A 19,878-nucleotide genomic window follows, 5' to 3' on the forward strand; every position below is an offset into this window, starting at 1 on the left:
GGGAATACCCAGAACACTGGAGCTGGTGCCTCCCATTTCCACATTGTTTTTGCTGATTCTCCTATGTGAATATATCTAAGAACCAAGGCTGGATGGACTCACTTCAGTGAGGCAAGCATGCACTGAATATCTGCTTAGTAAAATCGCTCAGCTGAGGGCTCTGGGGTGCATTGGAGACCACGCAGACTCCGTGTCCTTGAGAGGGTGGGGTGGGGATCCAGCAGCCCTCGCCCCTAAGTGGCTTAATATCATGCTCTGTGGGTAAGTTGGACTTGGTTGGTTTCCAAGACAAAGAGGTGGAAACTTAATGTTGATGAGATGGATGTTTCTCAAACGCTCACGGTGGCATCACTTCTCAGGGAATTCTCCGTTAATTCCACTGGGACAGACTGGCCGGGTCCACTCAGACCTCAGAACCGTGACTACTCCTGCACTATCCTTGCCATCAGAAGAGGCCTGGTGGCAAGACTCAGGTGCTTCCACCGCTGTGGTCTGCAGAGAAGAATCCTCCTCTTGGCGGCTTTGTGGGGAGAGGAGCCCGCTTTATCGCAAGTGATGTCTTATCCTGTAAATGCTTTGGGGCCACAAGAGCGGAGGAGCAGGAAACAGGAAGAACAGCTGCTCCAGGAGATAAACCCCCTCATCCAGGCGCCATGGGCCCCCTCTCTGGTCAGCGCTGGGCCGGCCCAGGGCACATGCAGAAGACTGGGGCCTGGAGGTGAAGGGAATCCCGGGAGGTCGTTGAGCGTCCCTGGGAGCCAGTGCCTGGAGCCAGGCTTGGGGAGCCCAGTGGGGCCACAGAGGCCCCTGCCTCCGGGACCCAGCACGACGACTCGGCCACAAGGAAGGCGCGCAGGCCGGCCGTGGGGCACCACGTGTCTGCCAGGGGGCCAGCAGGCGGGGCTCGGGGGGCCTCCCAGGAAAGGGACCTCGTGCCAAGAGTGCGAGGAGGGCAGGGTGAGGGAGACCGCTCAGGGCCCAGCCCAGCAGGGACGCTGGGCACCAGCCGTCAGGACCCCGAGGTGGGCCCAATGGCCACTGAGCAAGCAGCCCCTTCGGGTGGCAGTGGCGGCGTCTCAACCCGGCCAGCTCCATCCTCCCCGGGGCACCTGGGGTTCAACGGCCGACCCACTTCTCCAGTGTGCGAGCAATGGGCCGGGGCGGCCAGGGCCTGGCACTCTGGCCCGTGCTCCTGGCCTCCTCTCCTTAGCCAGGGGGAGAGGTCATGTCTTGGCTGTTGACGTGGGGAGTCTGAGAACGGGGCAGTGAGGGCCAAGCCGGGAGTGAGCGGAGGGCCCGGGGGAGCCCTGCCCATCGGCCACGTGGGGTCTGCAGTGGGCCTGGTAGGGAGCACACACCACACACAGACACACACACGTGTACACTCACAGCACACACACAGACACACATATACACACAGAACACAGAGGGAGACACACATGTGTATACACTCACAGAACACACAGAGAGACGCACATATACACTCACGGCACACACACACACACACACACAAACTCACAGCACACACACAGACACACACGTGTACACACAGCACACACACAAAGACACACACACATATACACTCACAGAACACACAGAGAGACACAGACATACACTCACGGCACACAGACACGTGTGTATACACTCACAGCACACACACATAAACATACACACATATATACGTACAGAACACACACAGAAACACACACACACTCAAGGCGCACACACGTGTATACACTCACAGTACACACAGAAACACCCACAGACACACATGTGTATACACTCAGAGCACATACACACACGCATATATACACTCACAGAACACACAAGACATACACATACACTCACGACACACAGATGCACATGTGCATACACTCACAGCACACAGACACATGTATACATTCATAGCACACAGATATATACTCAGAACACACGAGAGACATACACATACACTCATGGCACACACACACACGTATACACTCATAGCACACATGTGTTTACACTGACAGCACAGACACGTGTTTACACTCACAGCACACACACGTATATACTCACAGCACACATGTTTACACTACAGCACACACGTGTACACTCACAGCACAAAGAGACACACAGACACACCCGTGTACACTCACAGCACACACACACACACACATACACCTCTACACACAGCGCGCACACACACACACACAGACAGGCCCCTCAGAAGAGCATTAGCTGCTCCCAAGGCCATCCCGTCCTACAGGATTTTGTGATGAAATCACCTCTACGTCTTGAAAGAAAGAAGAAAGTCGCATGGGGAGGAATTCTTTTTTAAAACAGCATTTTGGCCTAGCAAATATCTCTTAAAATCATGTTTTTTAAAACAACCTGCCCTCTGTCCACACTGGAGACGAGTCCTGCGTGCATGTGAGTTCACATGTCCCTAGGCGTCCTCTTGAATTCACACTGAACACATTGCATTGCCACTCTGAGCTCACAGGCCTACTTCTGCTCCAGGCCCTCGCACCGAGGGCTGTATTTTACTTTTAGGTGTGTCTCCAGACAGATAAAGCGACGCGTGCATTAAAATTCATGGTGCGGAGGAGACGAGGGGCTCCTCGGAGGGCGGCTGAGATAATCTCCTTCTCACTCCTAATTCTTCAAGAGCTCACACCGGCTCAGCTCCGGGAGCCTCGGGCCCCGCCCGCCCAGGTGCCAGCCCTGCTCAGGCTCTCCCCGGGGGAGTGGGGGTCTCCGCAGACTGCTCTCCCCTCGGCTCGCGGCTGCACCTGCTCTGGGAGGGGCCGCGCAGGAGGCAGCCTGTCCTGGGTGCTGACTGCAGAGGGAATTTGCTTTTGCATTCCCAAGGCCACTTACAGTGTTCATTGTAATTATCATTACACACCAGCTCCTATCACCGCCTTCTGCGTTCAGGCTCATCTTACGAAGAAATCCAACTGGGCTGAGCTACTGTATCAGGCTCATTTTATACCCAAAAGCCAAAACAGGAAATAAAATCATTGGACTGGGATTCAATTATTAAAATGCTTGTCCCCCTTCAAGTCAAATGAGATTCAGAAGTCAACAACCGTTAAGACATCCCAACTGTTCAAAACCCATTGGGCTGACCCAGAGGGGTGCGAGCCTCTCCCCAAATGAGATCACTGCAGGGTGCGTCTCGTTGAGGCCTGGATGTCAGAAGCCAGCTGGGCTCCTGCAGAAAGGCCATGGACACAAACCAGCGCTGCGTCCTGGGGACCGTCCCTTCCGGGAGACCCGCACCTGCTCACCGCTCAGCCGCATCCACGGACAAGTGGCAAGAACCGCCCGCGACGCATCACACCCTCCAAAGCCTGGCTCCCTCCTAGGACTGGTCCCTTGCGTGTCTTTTGGCGCCTGAATGTGCTGCACGTAGCCTGTCCGCAGCTCAGTGAGGAAGGGGAAGTGGTCCTGGGGGGGGCGGTGGCCGGACGCCCCCCAACCCCGCTGAGGCGGACACTGTGGGGCTCCCTTACCCCTCTCTCCAGAAGCATGTCTCGGAAGTGGGTCGCTCGCTCCTCCAGTGGCAGCAGGATCTGGGGCGGGGGTGTCTTGGTGCCCCCGTCCTGTCTCTCCACCTCCTGGGGCCTGGGACTCACGTGGCCTTCCGTCCTTCAGGGAACAAGATACAGAGAGTCAACCAGAGCCTTGGAGACCCACCTGATTCTCACTGCAACCTTTCAAAGCCCTCCAGGCCCCTGGAAGGAGCAGAGTCTTTGAACACTTTGCAAAGCCCAGCTCCGATGAGACTCGGCTCTTGGGATGCAAACTGCTTGGCTGCGTTTGGGGCAGAAAGTGGAACAGAAACCCTAATGGGGTAGCACAGCCGGAGGGAGACCTCGGTGGGGCCTGAGGGTTGAGAGCACTCAGAATGGCCTGGGAAGGAGGCCGAGTGGCCCCGAAGCTTCCCTGCAGAGGCCGCTGTCACCCAAGCGAACGGAGCGAATCTGTCACTTGAATGAGTCACTGCATCTTGAACATGGTTCCACTTTGGCTTTTAGACTTGACTTTGGACAACGGCATGGAAGACAGTTATGCGGAAGTTATTCTGTCTACAGCCAGAGGGCAGAAAGCGTCTGAGGGTTTATCCCAAAAGGGAGGATTTAGTGGTGGCAGTGAGACAGGACCTCACCCTGAGGGGTCTGCAAAGGACAGGGAAAGTTAGGTGACCATGAGCCCAGGGGTGGCCCCAGCCCAGGCCCAGACACAAGGGCAGGGAGGAAGCTGGGCCCAGCGTGGGCACGGGGAGGGGCCAGGCGGGGCGGCCGAGAGGAAGGAGAGAGCCCCCTTTCACGAAGCAGCGACCCGGCCACTCGCTTCATTTGTTCAACTGCCCATCTGATGGAGGTTCTCGTGGTTCTCCTCCTCACGCTGGAAGCACCTGGAAACCTCCCTCTACCGCACCTTGATGCTCGCTGCTGGAAGAAAGCATCTGGCCAAACACACTGCTACTCCCACCTTCACCCTCCCTGCTCTCTGATGTGGGCCTGCAGGGAGTGGTCTGCCCAGCACCTCGCCCCCAACCTCTCCCCATCTCCTCCCTCTCTGCCTGTTCTCACCTGTGAGGTGCCTACTGGACCCCTGCTGCCCAGAAGGCATCCTTGCTCTGACACCTAGATCCCTCTGTGGGTGCAGCCACAAAATTAAAAGACGCTCCTTGCAAGACAATCTATGACAAACCTAGACAGCATATTAAAGAGCAGAGTCATCACTTTGCTGACAAAGTCAACAAAGTCAAAATCATAGTCTGCATAATCAAAGATATGGTTTTTCTAGTAGTCATGAATGGATGTGAGAGGTGGACCATAGAAAATGCTGAATGCTGAAGAATTGATGCTTTTGAATTGTGGTGTTAGAGAAGACTCTTGAGAGTCCCTTGGGCTGCAAGGAGATCCAACCAGTCCATCCTAAAGGAGATCAGTCCTGAATACTCATAGGAAGGACTGATGCTGAAGCTGAAGCTCCAACACCTTGGCCACCTGATGCAAAGAGCTGACTCATTAGAAAAGACTCAGATGCTGGCAAAGATGGAAGACAGGAGGAGAAGGGGATGACAGAGGATGAGATGGTTGGATGGCATCACCGACTCAATGGAAATGGGTTTGAGCAAGCTCCAGGAAATGGTGATGGACAGGGAGGCCTGGTGTGCTGCAGGCCATGGGTTACAGAGTTGGATGGCTTAGTGACTGAACAACACACCAACACTCCCCCACCCTCCAGGCCCAGGACTGCAGGCAGTGACCTCAACAGGCCGGTGCAAATCTGGTCGGAGGCCACCTTTCCCAGCAGTCCTTAGGAGGAGTCCGCTGACTTCCCACCTCCCCCACACAGGACAGCGTCCTGGGCGCTTGCAGGTCCAGAACAGCAGGGCACGTGCATTTCAAAGCCCGCTGCTCCCCAGGAATTGCAGAGTTAAAGGCACTCACACCACGCATGTCTGGGTTTCCTGATATAGGCACGATCAGGGCTCCCCAGGCGATCTGTTACTGGGGGACCTGTGGCAGTGTCTGCAGACATTTGTGGTTGTCACTGCTCAGAAGGTGCTCCCAGCATGTAGGAACAGAGGCCAGGGCAACGCACAGGATGGTCTGGGCATGTCTCTACCCCGCATGTGGGGAGGAGGAGACAACCATCCAGGTCATGGGTGCTGCTTGCTAAGTCACTTCAGTCATGCCCAACTCTTTGTGGACACTATGGACCATAGCCCAGCAGGCTCCTCTGTCCTGGGATTCTCCAGGCAAGAATACTGGAGTGGGTGGCCATGCCCTCTTTCAGGGGATCTTCCCGACCCAGGTATCGAACTCGAGTCTCTTACATCTCCTGCATTGGCAGGTGGGTTCCTTCCCACTGGTGCCACCGGGGAAGTCTCAGCTCCTGACGCCCACCAAGCCTGCAGCTTCCCCAGCTCTGACCAGGGTGCCGTGAAGACGCGCAGGTTAACAGTTTGGGACATGCCAGGGACATGGGATATATATATACCATGTGCTACATCTAATAGGGGTTGCCACGCGTCAGGGTTATAATATGGATTAATCCAACCTCACACAGAATGTGCAAAGAAAAACAACCTGCTTGCTCAGCCCATTAGGGAATCTTATTTATAGACCAACGATTTCAAGAGAACTTACATTCTTTGCTTCTTATTCCATTATGTGGAATTTTGAAAAAAGAAAATTGCCAGTGGATTTGCCATTGCATCACACTCCAAAGGGTATAATTAGGATTTCTTTGTAATAAATTTTCATTAGTTAAAAATAGAACTGTGGAAGCAAGTCTTGCATTGTTGTAACTTGAAACAAGATTAATAGGAACATGTGATGATCGCGGATTACAGCTTTTTCCACAAAATATTTTGTTCAGAACCACTGGACGCCTTCCAGACTGCAAAGCAATCGGTTCAATTAGAGTCAATCAAAAGCAAAGGCAAACTTGCTAAAAATATTTTTTACATCCTAAGTCTGAAAAACTTGGTACTAAAGGTAAATCCTAATACTGAAAAATAGAGTAAAGTCAACATCATATGGAGGGTGAGAGGCGTTGTCCCCAGGGGCCCCGCCGGGTACCCGAGCCCAGGAGTGGCTGTGGGGGGGGGGACCACGGCAGGGCTGGGGTCTCCTCACTGCGAGGGGAGGGGCATGCTCCCTGCCTCCTGCACCCCCTTGGGAGGCATCAGGGGAGCCAAGCCCCGCCCTGAGCTCTGCCCCCTCCCGCTCCCCTCCCCCAGAACCGCCACGGAGCCGGAGCAGCTGAACCGCTCATGAGACGTGTGCCAGGGCTTCCTGACCCTGCCCGTGAGCCCAGGGTGGCACGCTATTCCGGCAAATGCTCCAGACCAGACGCAGTACAGCTCGATTCTACAGGTAGCAGATTCTTTTGCAGACAACGGACTTCCCTGTGTTTATCTGGGGCTGAGGAACTCCGGCCACTGGCCTTGGTGCCTCTGTCCCTGCCTGGAGGCCAGTTCTTGGGCCCACAGGCTTGCCTCTTCCGCCTCCTGAATGGTTCAGCACAGCCATCCTGGGGTCGGCATGGTCACCTTGGCCAAGAAATTATGGCCACAGACCAGCTGCCTGTTACAGTTCAAAGGAAAGTGTTGTCTTTTTTTTCTTACTGTCTAGTCTACGAGGGGAGGTGAGGAGAGAGAGGAGAGAGAAAAGGAAGGAAAGAAAGAGGGAGGGAAGGAAGTGGGGGAGCAGAGAGGGTGGGAGAGGCTGACTCAGAATGCGGCCTGGTCTTCGCAGGAGGCATGCAGGGGAGGGGTGCCTTTCTCCAGGCCTAGGCCCCGCCCACTGGCTCAAGCATGGGCACTTGCTGCTACACCAGGGCAAATGACGGGAGCACGCTGGACCGCGTCTCCGGAGAAACAGTTTGAACAGGAAGATCCTGACACACCTCCATCTGTGATGCTGATGTGAGCCTGGTTCAGTCCTGTTGAAATATTTAAACATCTCCATTCTGCCATCAGTTTATTAGCTCTTTCTCCCAATCTTGCAGTCCCCATAGATGTGATAAGCCGGCCTCCTGCATCTCTGTCCAATTTGTTCATAAAAATGGGCAGCAGGAAATGGCAAAAAGCCGATAACCCTGGTGGGTTCCACCAGCCTCTCCCTGCGGGGACAACCTCGCTTTCCTGCTGCTGATGAGCTGGGGCAGGATGGCCACCGCACCCACCAAGAGGTCTGGAAAGCCCTGGCCGGCAGAATCTGTCTACTCCTTCCACAGCCATCATCTGGGGCTTGTTGCTCCAGGACCCAAAGGGTTAAGGGTGGTGTGTCCTGTGGATCCTGCTGCCCAAATCACTGACTCTCTCCTCTGCCCCTACCCCTGCCTGGCCAGCAGGTCTGCCAGGGTGGGGTCTAGGTCCCTGGCAGCTGATATGAGTTCCCTGCCAGGGCACGGAAGTGGGACATGTGGTTATTTATCCTCAAGATCCTGAGGAACTGAGATCCATAGGCTCATGACTTCCTAAATGATTCCTGGACATAAAACAACTCCTGAATGCTTACTTCCTTGGTACACTTTTTATGATTATTCATTATTCCAGGTGGGGCGCCAGATGCCAGATGCTGCCTGAAGCGAAGGTCGGAGATAAGGAGCACAGTGTGGCACAGAGACCCTGAGGCCCCATCAGAGGATGCCTGATATTTGCTGAAAACACAATCTGACCCTCTCCTCCCACTTTACTTGCATCACCTCATTTAATCCTTATCACAACCCTAGGAGGCTCATTTTACAGCTGGGAGAACTCAGGTGAGGCATGTAAATTCCTCAGCACATGACAGGTCTGAAAATAGTGATGGTGACACTGATGATGTGATGTTGATGGTGATGATGATGGTGATGGTGTTGATTGTGGTGATGGTGATGATGGAGTTAATGATGATGTTGATGGTAATGTGATGATTATGTGAGGATGATGGTCGTGATGGTGATGATGGTCATGTGTCACTGGTGTTGATGATGGTGATGGTGGTGGTGATGATGGTGACAGTGAGGATGGTGATGGTGGTCTTGATGATGATGGTGATGAGGATGGTGGTGGTGTTGATGACAGTGATGGTGGTGGTGGAGGTGGTGGTGGTGGTGATGATGATCATGGTGGTGATGGTGATGATGGTGATGGTGATGATGATGGTGGTGATGATGGTCGTGATGGTGATGATGGTGGTCTTGATGATGATGGTGATGAGGATGGTGGTGGTGTTGATGACAGTGATGGTGATGGTGATGGTGATGATGATGGTGGTGATGATGGTGGTGGTGATGGTGATGATGGTGATGGTGGTGATGGTGGTGGTGATGATAGTCGTGATGGTGATGATGGTGATGTGTCACTGGTGTTGATGATGGTGATGGTGGTGGTGATGATGGTGACGGTGAGGGTGGTGATGGTGGTCTTGATGATGATGGTGATGAGGATGGTGGTGGTGTTGATGACGGTGATGGAGATGATGATGGTGGTGGTGATGGTGATGAGCATGGTGGTGATGGTGGTGATGGTGATAATGGTGATGGTGATGATGATGGTGGTGATGATGGTGATGATGATGGTGGTGGTGATGGTGATGATGGTGATGGTGGTGATGGTGGTGGTGATGATGGTGGTGGTGGTGATGATGGTGGTGATGGTGGTGGTGGTGATGATGATGGTGCGATGATGGTGGTGATGATCGTGATGATGATGGTGGTGATGGTGATGGTGGTGATGATGGTGGTGGTGGTGTGGATGCTGGTGGTGGCAGTGATGATGGTGGTGGTGATGGTGGTGATGGTGGTGGCGGCAGTGATGGTGATGATGGTGGTGATGGTGGTGGTGATGGTGATGATGATGGTGGTGGTAATGGTGATGATGGTGGTGATGATGATGGTGGTGATGGTGATGATGATGGTGGTGGTGGTGGTGATGGTGATGGTGGTGTGGATGCTGGTGGTGGCAGTGGCGGTGATGGTGGTGATGGTGATGGTGGTGATGATGGTGGTGATGGTGGTGATGATGGTGGTGATGGTGATGGTGGTGATGGTGATGGTGGTGGTGATCATGATGATGATGGTGGTGGTGGTGGTGAGGGTGGTGGTGACACAGTGGTGATCATGGTGATGATGCTGACACGACAGTGACTTGACAGTGACAATAGTGGTGATGCTTCACTTTCACAGTTTTTGGCGCTTCTGACGACCCACACCAACCCTTCCCCAGGCTGGGTTCCAGCCTTCTGTTCAGCGGGATGACATCTCATCTTTTATTTAATTTAATCGATGGGGAGAATCTGTTCTTTCCTCTGGCAAAGAGGGCTAGGAATTTATCATCAAAATGCTGCCAGGCTATAACTCCGGTGTGAGACATGATATAAAATTCTGCAGGAATCAAAGTTTCTGTGAATCTCTGCCTTGTGGGGCCTCAGACACTCTATCATGTGGCTTGTAACAAATGGTCTTCGGATGAGGCCAACTTGGAAAGATCTGTGTTCTCTCATTTTTAGCCTTGCCGTTGTAGCGTGGGAGGGTGTCTTTGACTGCCATCAGAAGACCAGGCCATCAGTCAGGTGGTCTCCAGGCCCTCGGCTGGGCTGGGGTGCAGGGCACCAGCTTAGCTCACACTGCTCGTCTCTGTGGAGGTCCAGACTTAAAGCCAACAGTGGCATCGAGGAGGACGCCTCCCCAGGATGGAGTCATGGCCAAGGGCTCATCCGGGCCCTCGGGCCAGTCAGGGAGCCGTGGGAACTGAGCAGGACCTGCTGTCACTGGGCCGGTGGAGCAGCCTTGGCACCCGGTGTGCAGAGACGGGGCCCTGATGTGGGCAGAGACGGGGCCCTGATGTGTGCAGAGACGGGGCCCTGATGTGTGCAGAGACGGGGCCCTGATGTGTGCAGAGACGGGGCCCTGATGTGGGCAGAGACGGGGCCCTGATGTGGGCAGAGACGGCGCTCTGATGTGGGCAGAGACGGCGCTCTGATGTGGGCAGAGACGGCGCTCTAAGGTGGGCAGGGACGGGGCCCTGATGTGTGCAGAGACGGGGCCCTGATGTGTGCAGAGACGGGGCCCTGATGTGGGCAGAGACGGGGCCCTGATGTGGGCAGAGACGGCGCTCTGATGTGGGCAGAGACGGCGCTCTGATGTGGGCAGGGACGGGGCCCTGATGTGTGCAGGGACGGGGCCCTGATGTGTGCAGAGACGGGGCCCTGATGTGTGCAGAGACGGGGCCCTGATGTGGGCAGAGACGGGGCCCTGATGTGGGCAGGGACGGCGCTCTGATGTGGGCAGGGACGGCGCTCTAAGGTGGGCAGGGACGGGGCTCTAAGTGGGCAGGGACGGGGCTCTAAGACGGGCAGGGACGGGGCTCTAAGACGGGCAGGGACGGGGCTCTAAGACGGGCAGGGACGGGGCTCTAAGACGGGCAGGGACGGGGCTCTAAGGTGGGCAGGGATGGGGCTCTAAGGTGGGCAGGGATGGGGCTCTAAGATGGGCAGGGATGGGGCTCTAAGATGGGCAGGGATGGGGCTCTAAGATGGGCAGGGATGGGGCTCTAAGATGGGCAGGGACGGGGCTCTAAGATGGGCAGGGATGGGGCTCTAAGATGGGCAGAGAAGAGGCCCTGACATGGGCAGAGATGGGGCTCTAAGATGGGCAGGGATGGGGCACTGATGTGGGTAGGGACACAGACCCCCTGGAGGAGCAGGCCGAGGCTTCCCGGCTGCAGCCTGGGCTGTTTCAGAACTCAGTACTCCTTCTCCAGCCGGGTCTCACTGCCCCCTGCTCTGTCTGACCGCTGACCGCTGACCACCTGGCCAACCCCCTCCTGCCTGGCCCTGCCCTGCTCCCCTCAGCCTGCTCGTCCTGCCCTTGCCCCACCCCGACCCCCGAGGCGGTGACTCCTGCCCAGGAGGGGCTCTGGGGGTCACGGAGCTGCTGTCCACTCTCCTGAGGCCAAGCAGCCGTTCCACAGGGGTGACCACACTCACCCAGCCTTCCGTCCACGTGCTCAGAGCTCTGTGAACCAGGAGACACGTGGGTGGGGGGGAGGGGATGAGGGAATGAGCAGACCACCACAGACCCCCACCTCCCCGAAGCCCAGTCAGCGCAGGCCTTTGGAGAGATTGGGGGGGTGCCAGCTGCAGGCGCGCTTGATCTCAGAGGCCAGGGTTCCTTCCTGGGGGGGCCGCCTGGAAAGCGTGTCTCTATGCGGGCAGGTGGCCCCTCTGGGGTGGGGAGGAGCCCCTGTAAGCACCATGGGCAGGTGCCCCAGGGTCCAGAGACAGGTGATTGTGCTGCTGGAGAAGGCCCTGCCCCCATGTCTGCCCCCAGCCCGACTGCGGATGCTACATGGCTGTCTTGAGGGTTCGTCAGCTAAAGCTGAGAGGACCCCCTGGCGATTACAGGTCCTCAGGCAGGGTCTGGACCCTGTGTGGCCGCCCCCCTCATCTGGGGACTCACACTGGCGGCCTCAGAGCACCAGCAATGTCACCCAACAGGTGACAAGAGACAGTGCCAGGCTCCACCAGCGTGCAGGTCCCACCGCGCCTTTCGTAGGTGGTTTCTAGCTGCATCCGTGAGGTCACCACACTCTCAGCCCTGAGAGCCAGCCAGGGTGCCCTCCAGCTGAGGGTTTGCGCTGCATCTCACAGACGCAGCTTCACCACTTCTGTCACAACAACAGCGAAACCCAGACCACCCTCCCGCCCCCACTGGCTGCAGCCAGAGTCACCTTTGGGGGCCCTGGAGGACACATGATGGCCTGATCGCATCCGTCATACGACATAGGACGCTAAGGGGTTCCTGTCCTGAGGCTTAAGACCAAACAGATCTCATGATGTGAAATACAGTGAAGGATGCTTGTTAATCTATCTGAGTCCTCACACAAAAGTAGGCAGAGCTGTCAAAACAAGAAGCCTGCAGACTGTGTCCTCGAAAATTACAGGGTGAGGGGTCCCCAGAACTTACACTGTGAGCAGGCGATGCCAGACCATGGCGCCAAGGACCCTCAGGGCATCTGTAGCTGCCCAGGGAAGCGGGGAGGAGCCCGAGGCCCGTCCCAGGGCCCAGAGCCAGCAACTCCATCCCGGGTCACCATCCTGCTGCAACCATCCCAGCTCACTTGGAGCTACAGCAAGGGTCACCGTCTTGCCCCACATCAGGTCAGCGAGAGAACCATGAGCGGAACACATCCTAGATGTGCACACAGGCAGAAGGAGCCGGAAGACAGCCCCACACTCCAATGAAATGTTTACTGATTCTTTGAACAGGCGCTAAAGTTTTCAAAGAAGGTGATGGATGCTATGAAATAGCAGCACATATCAGAACAGACAAATTCAGTGGGAAAAGGGATACTGGACCAAAGAAAGATAGGAAAGACATCCCAGAGAGCCAAGAAATTGGAAATAAAAGGGGAAAAAACACTTTGAGAGCCAAGCAGTATACTTGGCGTCATGAATATGGAAACGCAAAGCAATGAAATAGAACAAACATTAAAAAATAATTCAAGGAAAATACCTTTATGTAGAAAAGATGCACACCTACATTTTGAAAAGGTACACATCCTACCTGGGATAATTACCTAAGAATCACCAAGAGAGAGACATACTCTGTCTCTTAAAGGCTAAAATTAAAAACAAAAATGGATTGAAACATACCAGCTATGTGTAGATCTAGGAATTGATAATAAATCTGTCATCGTTGGAGGATGGTGCCAGAGAAACAGCACAGTATTTTGAGAATCAGTGTTAAAGGGAGTGAGTGATGAGTGAAAGTGGCTCTGCAATCCCATGGACCATTGCCCGCCAGGCTCCCCTGTCCATGGAATTCTCCAGGCAAGAATGCTAGAGCGGGTTGCCATTTTGTTCTCCAAAAATTAAAGGGAAGGAATCAAGAATTCACTTTGAGTTTTCTATTTGAAGTACACCTCAAGGGAACCAAATGGTTTATGAAGTTATGTTTTTCTTTATAAAAGTAGGCAGGGTGCTAAATGCAAATGAGATAATATAATTGAGACATTAGCATGAAAAAGTCCTTTTAGAGAGAAAGAATGAGAGCAAGTCACCTGCTCACATCACAGAAGACAGAGGATCAGACATCAGACGCCTCTTGACAGAAGGAACTCAATACTACCATGAAGGATTCTTGCCCAAATACTAATCAAAACTAGAACTGATACAACCTCCAGATCTGCTATAGAGTCACGGAAGCTACCAGGTCAGAAGAACCAGTTAAAGCTCATCTTGGAGATCCAGTGATATCCATGAGCCAAGGTCCAGACTATGGGAGGTTTCACAGTTAAGAAGAAATTCTGATGTCTTTAAAAACAAATGGGGAAAAAAAAAAAAGCTGGAGCCAAAGGGAACAAACCTACAGACTAAAATAAATTTAGGAGAGAGTCATGGAGGGCTATGTACAAACAATTTTGACTTGACTTGAAAAATAAAGTTTTAAAATAAAACAGTGAAGGAAATCTGAACAATATCTGAGAAGCTATTTGATAACAGTAAGTTGTTTGGTAATATTTGTCATTTATTTTTTAGGTGTGAGTGACTATGATTGCCTTTAAAAAGTCCTTATAGTTTAGTCACGTGTCTTGCTATATTTACAAATAAAATTTATACGATAGCTGGGGTTTGCTTCAAAATATTCCGAGTTGAGGGGTAAGGAGAACTAAAGATGAACACTGACCTTGATGTACTTGTTGAAACTGGGAAGTGTGTAATGGGAGAGTTAAATATCCTGTTCCATTTGTTATGAAGAACTTTTCCATAGTAAAAAGTTAAAAATGGGCAAATAAACTGTCTTCTTCATTGGGCGTTTGGGGCCACTTGCTCTGTGTTGGGCCTTTCCCAGCACATGTCTAACAGCTGGATGGACTCAGAGCCGCGGACCGGCCCCTCCCATGATCTCAGGATGTTTGCTTTAGTTGGAATCGTGGCAGCCGGGCCTGTTGACTGTGCAGATTGCCTTTCCCCTCTGCTCCTGTGTCTCTCCAGCCCCTCCCGGCGCTGATAGCACGTCTTCCGTGTGCTCCGGCCTCTTCAGGTCCAGACGCCCTGCCTCCTTCCCATCACAGCAGCAGCAAAGACCATCACCACCTCTACCTTGCCTTGTGAAGCTGAGCGCATGTTCCAGCAGGAGGCCTCACAAGCTTGGACAGAACCAAACTATGAATTTATAATTTAAGGGACTTCCCTGGTAGCTCACATGGTAAAGTGTCTGCCTACAATGCGGGAGAACTGGGTTCGATCCCTGGGTCGGGAAGATCTCCTGGAGAAGGAAATGGCAATCCACTCCAGTACTCTCGCCTGGAGAATCCCATGGACAGAGGAGCCTGGTGGGCTACAGAACATGGGGTCGCAAAGATTCAGACACAACTGTGCGACTTCACTTTCTTTTCTTTCAAACTATGAATTACCATAAAGAGAGGAAATATATTCTTCCTCATGGGAGACAAGAAGAAAAACTCTCCTAGATGACTGTACAGTTACTCCTCCAGGGCCATGTGGGCATGCTCTCGACTGCTGAATGGAGCCCCCGAAGAAGAAGATTCTGCAACAGCCAACCCCGCTTCTCTCCCACCCACACAAGTGAAGACAGACCCTGACTTCATCTCAGAGCCATGCGCCTGCTGCCAGCAAGCAAGGGCCCTGGGAACATCCTGCTGCTCTTGTCGTGTCTGCTACAGGGGAATTCGTGACAAGCGCTGAAGGCCGAGTGCTTACTGAACACCAGGGTCAAAGGGAGTGAAGGCAGGCTGAAAGATCTGATAAAGAACCAGTGAAGAAACCCCAAGGTCAAGTGCTCCATTAGAATTGATTCCAGAGTGGTCTCCTGGTGGTCAGATTTCAGTTTTACCCCCATGTGGGTGAAAAGCTTTATAGAGACTGGGAGGAGAACTCGACCCATTCACTCAAACTCCAAGAAACGACACCTGCTGTAGTAAGCAAGAGGGTGATGGATGGGTCTCAGGATTTATGCTGGCGTCTGGTCTCCCTCTCAGAAATCCACAAGTTTCATAATCCTTTTGGGGGAGAAAATAAATGCCAGGGAATATTGATGCTTCAATCTGGAAGGACAAACTAAAATCTCATGACAAATGACCTATGTGCACACAATCTTCTCATAGCCAGGCATCCATGGAATGTCCTCAGCCCAGGTAGGAGGCCCTAAAGACACAGGGCACTGACTAGTCACAAAACTGCAGGGGTCTATTGAGAAGCAACTGGTTGACTAAACTCATGAACTGTGTACAAACTAGGAGCTTGAGATGCACGTGTGCTCAGTTGTGTCCGACTCTGTGACCCCATGGACTGCAGCCGGCCAGGCTCCTCTGTCATTGGGATTCTTCAGGCAAGAATACTGGAGCGGGTATCCATGCCCTTCTCCAGGGGTCTTGCAGACCCACGGGTCAAACCTGGGCCTCCTGCATTACAGGTAGGTCAGGGTAGGTAAGTGGATATTAATTCATTTCCTGTGCGTGTCTGAGGCCACAAAGAGATGCACAGTATCCCATGTTCTGAAGAAAACCAGACTCCACACTTGCATTGGAGTGTAGCTCATTCTCTTGTTTTCTTGGATTCTTTAAAGATATCATTTTATAGCAATCTTAATTTGGAGTTACGTATTTTCTAGCACTACCTTAGAGCACTGCAGAGAAGCTAAGGTTGCACATTCTCAGTAGCTAATTCTGGGATTCTGGAAACCCATGTATATGGAAGTGAGAGGGCTCAACTCATGGTCCGTACAAAGACAGGGTTCAGCATGCTGGCTGCTTCTCCTGACCACACTCGCTGACCGTCACCCTCGCACTGGGGTGGAGCAGGGGCAGCTGTTGAGTGTAAAGTCTTTCCTTTTCTCTCACGCAGTTGACTCTCTCTAGGTGTGGACTTGGTTTGGGGACAGACTCAGGGGCAGTGGCTGTGAACCCTCCAGACACTAAATCATTTTGTCTTGTCCTGTGTTTTGGGTGATGGTCTTGCTTCTTTCATCCTAGCCGGAGGCTCTCTGACCCAGGATAGGATGCAGAATCACAGCTCGGTCCAGGGGACATGCTTTGGATGTGCCTTGACCATCTTGGTTTGTGAAGAGGAGCATTATGAAAGGGTATATTTGTGGAAAACAGAAAAATGACCCCAAGAGCACTTCTTGCTAATTTCTCACTCCTCAGTCTCCAGGTGCGGCTGTAGATGACCGCACGGAAGCACCTGTTTGATGTTAAGGTTTTACTCCACAAGGTCAACTTTGCTTCTTACCTCCATGGCCATCAACTCCGTGCCCTCAAAGTTTACAAACTACTGCAATAAACAATGTTCTGGGATTCCCAGGTGGTCCAGACGCTAAGAATTTGTCTGACAGTGCAGAAGGCTTGGGTTCAATCCCTGGTCCAGGAAGATCTCTCATGCAGGGGAACAGCTAAGCCAGAGCACCAGCTCCTGAACCTGTACTCTAGAGTCTGGGAGCTGCGACTCCTGAAGCCCGCGTGCCTAGAGCCTGCGCTCCGCAAGAAGACCAGCCACTGCAACGAAAAGCCCGCATCGCAGCTGGATGGGAACCCCACCTACTGCGAGCAGAAAAAGCCGTGTGCAGCCGTGAAGGCCCAGCACAGCCAACGACAAGCAAATAGATAAACATTTTTAAAAAAGAAAAAAAAAATGTTTCAAGCCAAGAGATTTCTTTTGGTCACTTATAATAAAAGACTTCTATACCAAATGGCATAAAAACATAAATAAATTTCCAAAGCTGTGGGGCCAATGATATTTGAAAACTCAGAAGAGCAATTTCACCCTGTCCTGCTATGGAAAGCCATTAATTTAGCAGGAGTCCCTTGGCTCAGCAACTGGCAAAACCTGGCACATGGAGACGGGGCTGGAAGACCTGCATACCACTGGCAATTTCTTTTCTAACTTGTTTTGTGGATAATCTCACTCTAGTTTTTAAACCAAATGACATACTTTTGCTGAATCCTTCAAATAATCAACTCAATTATTTGAAATAAATTCTAAGTTCTTTAAATAGTGCATTTGAAAAGCAGGTCTGAACAATAAAAAACTTTCACGTGGGAAACCAGCAGAACCCCGGGGCACTGCACACAAAGGGGAGACGCAAACAATCAATTTTCCGGTCCCAGGGAAGGTGCACAATTGTGCATCACAAACACATCCCATTAAACAGTAAATAACAAGCCGTCTGAACCGGCACTCACCGGTAGCTGAAAATATTGGGGTAATTTGAAAGCTTGTCACTGTGACATATTTCTCTTCCCAGGGAATGTTAGGAAAAGTATCATTTGGATCTGAATTATAGACACAGCTGATTTAATCCCATTTGCATAAGAATGTCCAAAATGTATATGAATCGGGCCAGGATGTACAAAGGATGCAAGGATGCAGGGAGCAGGCAGCAGCTTTCAAAATCTGCCTTGTCCTTTAGAGGCCAGGATATGGCAGCTGGAGTCATACTTGGCAGGAGCATTTTGATGAGAGAAATTACATCACACGTACAACAGGGAAGGTCAAATGGACTGATTCCGGCAGGTTCTCTGGAGCCTGGCCTCTTACTAGTTAGGCCAGCATCTACTAAATAAAAATGCACAAAAGCAGACAGACGCCTGGGAGTCCTTGGGCGTACTGGCAATGACCTTTCCCAAAGAGACAAAGAGGCCAAGACGATGCTGGTGTCAGCCCCTGCGGGTGATGAGCTCTGAGCCACGGAGCAGGCCCAGTGGGGAGGGAGCTTCAGAAAAAGCCCCACAAGGGCAAAACTTCCCCCAGAGTGAGCGCAGTTTGTGTAAAGCGGCCCAGAAGTGAAGGATCGGGACTCCCAGAACATTTCAGATCCTGAGTCCAACCCAGCACATCCACTGAAGGCTTTCCCCTCCCGAATCTCAGAGGCAGAACAGAGCAGAGTGACCTGGGAGTGAGCCGTGAACTGCGGCGGGAGCGGGTGTCTGGGTGCTGCCCTCACACATGGACCCTGTGTGCCAAGAGGGCCTGAGGACCCACGGTGGCCAGAACTCCATGAAAATCCCTGTGATGGCTTCAGAGTCAGTGCCCACTCATGGAAGAAGTCTGATGAAAACTGAGATGAACGCTTTGACATTACTTAAAAGCCAAGTCTGCAGAATTTGGGGCCAGTCCCATAGACAAATGAGGCGAACTGGACAAAGTAGGACTGCCTGGTTCCCTGGAGCTCGGTGAGTCCTCCCTCCTGCAAAGGTTTAAAAACATCCCATAATGGCTAGATTGCTATTTCTCTTGTGCCTCAGTAAGCTTGTCTTGTTTTTAAAATTATACGCATTTATTCAAGATCGCAGAGATGGACGCAGCTGCCGCAGGCTCTGTAAAGTGATCACAGCTTGCTTCCTGTCCCTGGATCCCCTGATGACAGCGAAGGCGCTTGGCATCCATACTCTGTGGCCTCTGTCACCCCAAGAGTGACTGTGTAAGGACAGGATTTGGGGGCCTAAGAACATAGAGGCCTGTGGGGTGGGTGGGATCAGACTTGCCCCAGCGCCGCAGAGAGACCGGCCAAGCTGCAAGCCCCCGATCTCCGTCAGCTGGAGAAGGAGGCCCTGCCTCCCACCTGGACTGCCCCCCGGACTGGGGGAGGACACTGCTTACCTTGCCCTGGACTGTTCTCAGAAACTGCTGTGGCGTCTGCTTGGCATTGGTTAAAGTGACCATAAGCCTACACCTGGTCAGCAAAATCATTTGTGAGGGGTGCTAGTGGGGAAGGCCAAAGACAGTGAAACAAAAGGGACAGGGGCCCTTTGCTATTTAGCCACCCAGTCGTGTCCAACTCTGCGACCCCATGGACTGTAGCCCACAAGGCTCCTCTGTCCAGGGGGATTCTCCAGGCAAGAATACTGGGGCGGGTTGCCACTTCCTTCTCCAGGGGATCTTCCCAACCCAGGGATTGAACCCATGTCTGTCTCTGCTTGACAGGCAGTTTCTCTCCACTGAGTCGCCAGGGAAGCCCTGGTTGCATAGGTTTGTGGCAGCCATCAAAGAGTCCAGCCCTGGTCCCTGAGCCCTGAACCCCGCTGCCAGCCCTCCTCCCCAACAGGGGCGTCCTCTCTGCCTCCCTCTCCCACTGTCCTTCCCCAGGAAACCACGGGGCAAGGACAGAAGAGGAGAGAACGGGCCCCGCTTCCGGGTCGAGACTCTGTTTCCCTTCACTGCTGTACACGTACGTTGTTGCAAAAGTCTGACCTCATCCAGGGCACGTTTTAAAAGAGAAGACACAGAGTCAGACACCCTGACAGCTGCTCTGAGACTCCTGCCGCTGGCCTGGTGTGTCCCCTGACGGGAGCGGGTGCCTGGACCCCCGGACCAGGACTGGGCGGGACGCGGACCATTCTGTGGTCATCGGCACCACGTCTGC

The 19,878-nt window shown here is 53.0% G+C and overlaps 1 protein-coding gene across 1 annotated transcript in view; it reads right to left on the reverse strand.

Moving 5' to 3' along the window:
- Window positions 1-19,878, reverse strand: part of TCERG1L (transcription elongation regulator 1 like) — a 194,620-nt gene that overhangs the window by 19,073 nt on the left and 155,669 nt on the right. The window contains exon 9 of the mRNA XM_070470449.1: window positions 3,498-3,633. Coding sequence (XP_070326550.1) covers window positions 3,498-3,633 — 136 coding nt within the window. The remainder of the gene's footprint in view (window positions 1-3,497; window positions 3,634-19,878) is intronic.

Source organism: Odocoileus virginianus, chromosome 7 (assembly GCF_023699985.2).
Source record: "Odocoileus virginianus isolate 20LAN1187 ecotype Illinois chromosome 7, Ovbor_1.2, whole genome shotgun sequence".
NCBI lineage: Eukaryota > Metazoa > Chordata > Mammalia > Artiodactyla > Cervidae > Odocoileus > Odocoileus virginianus.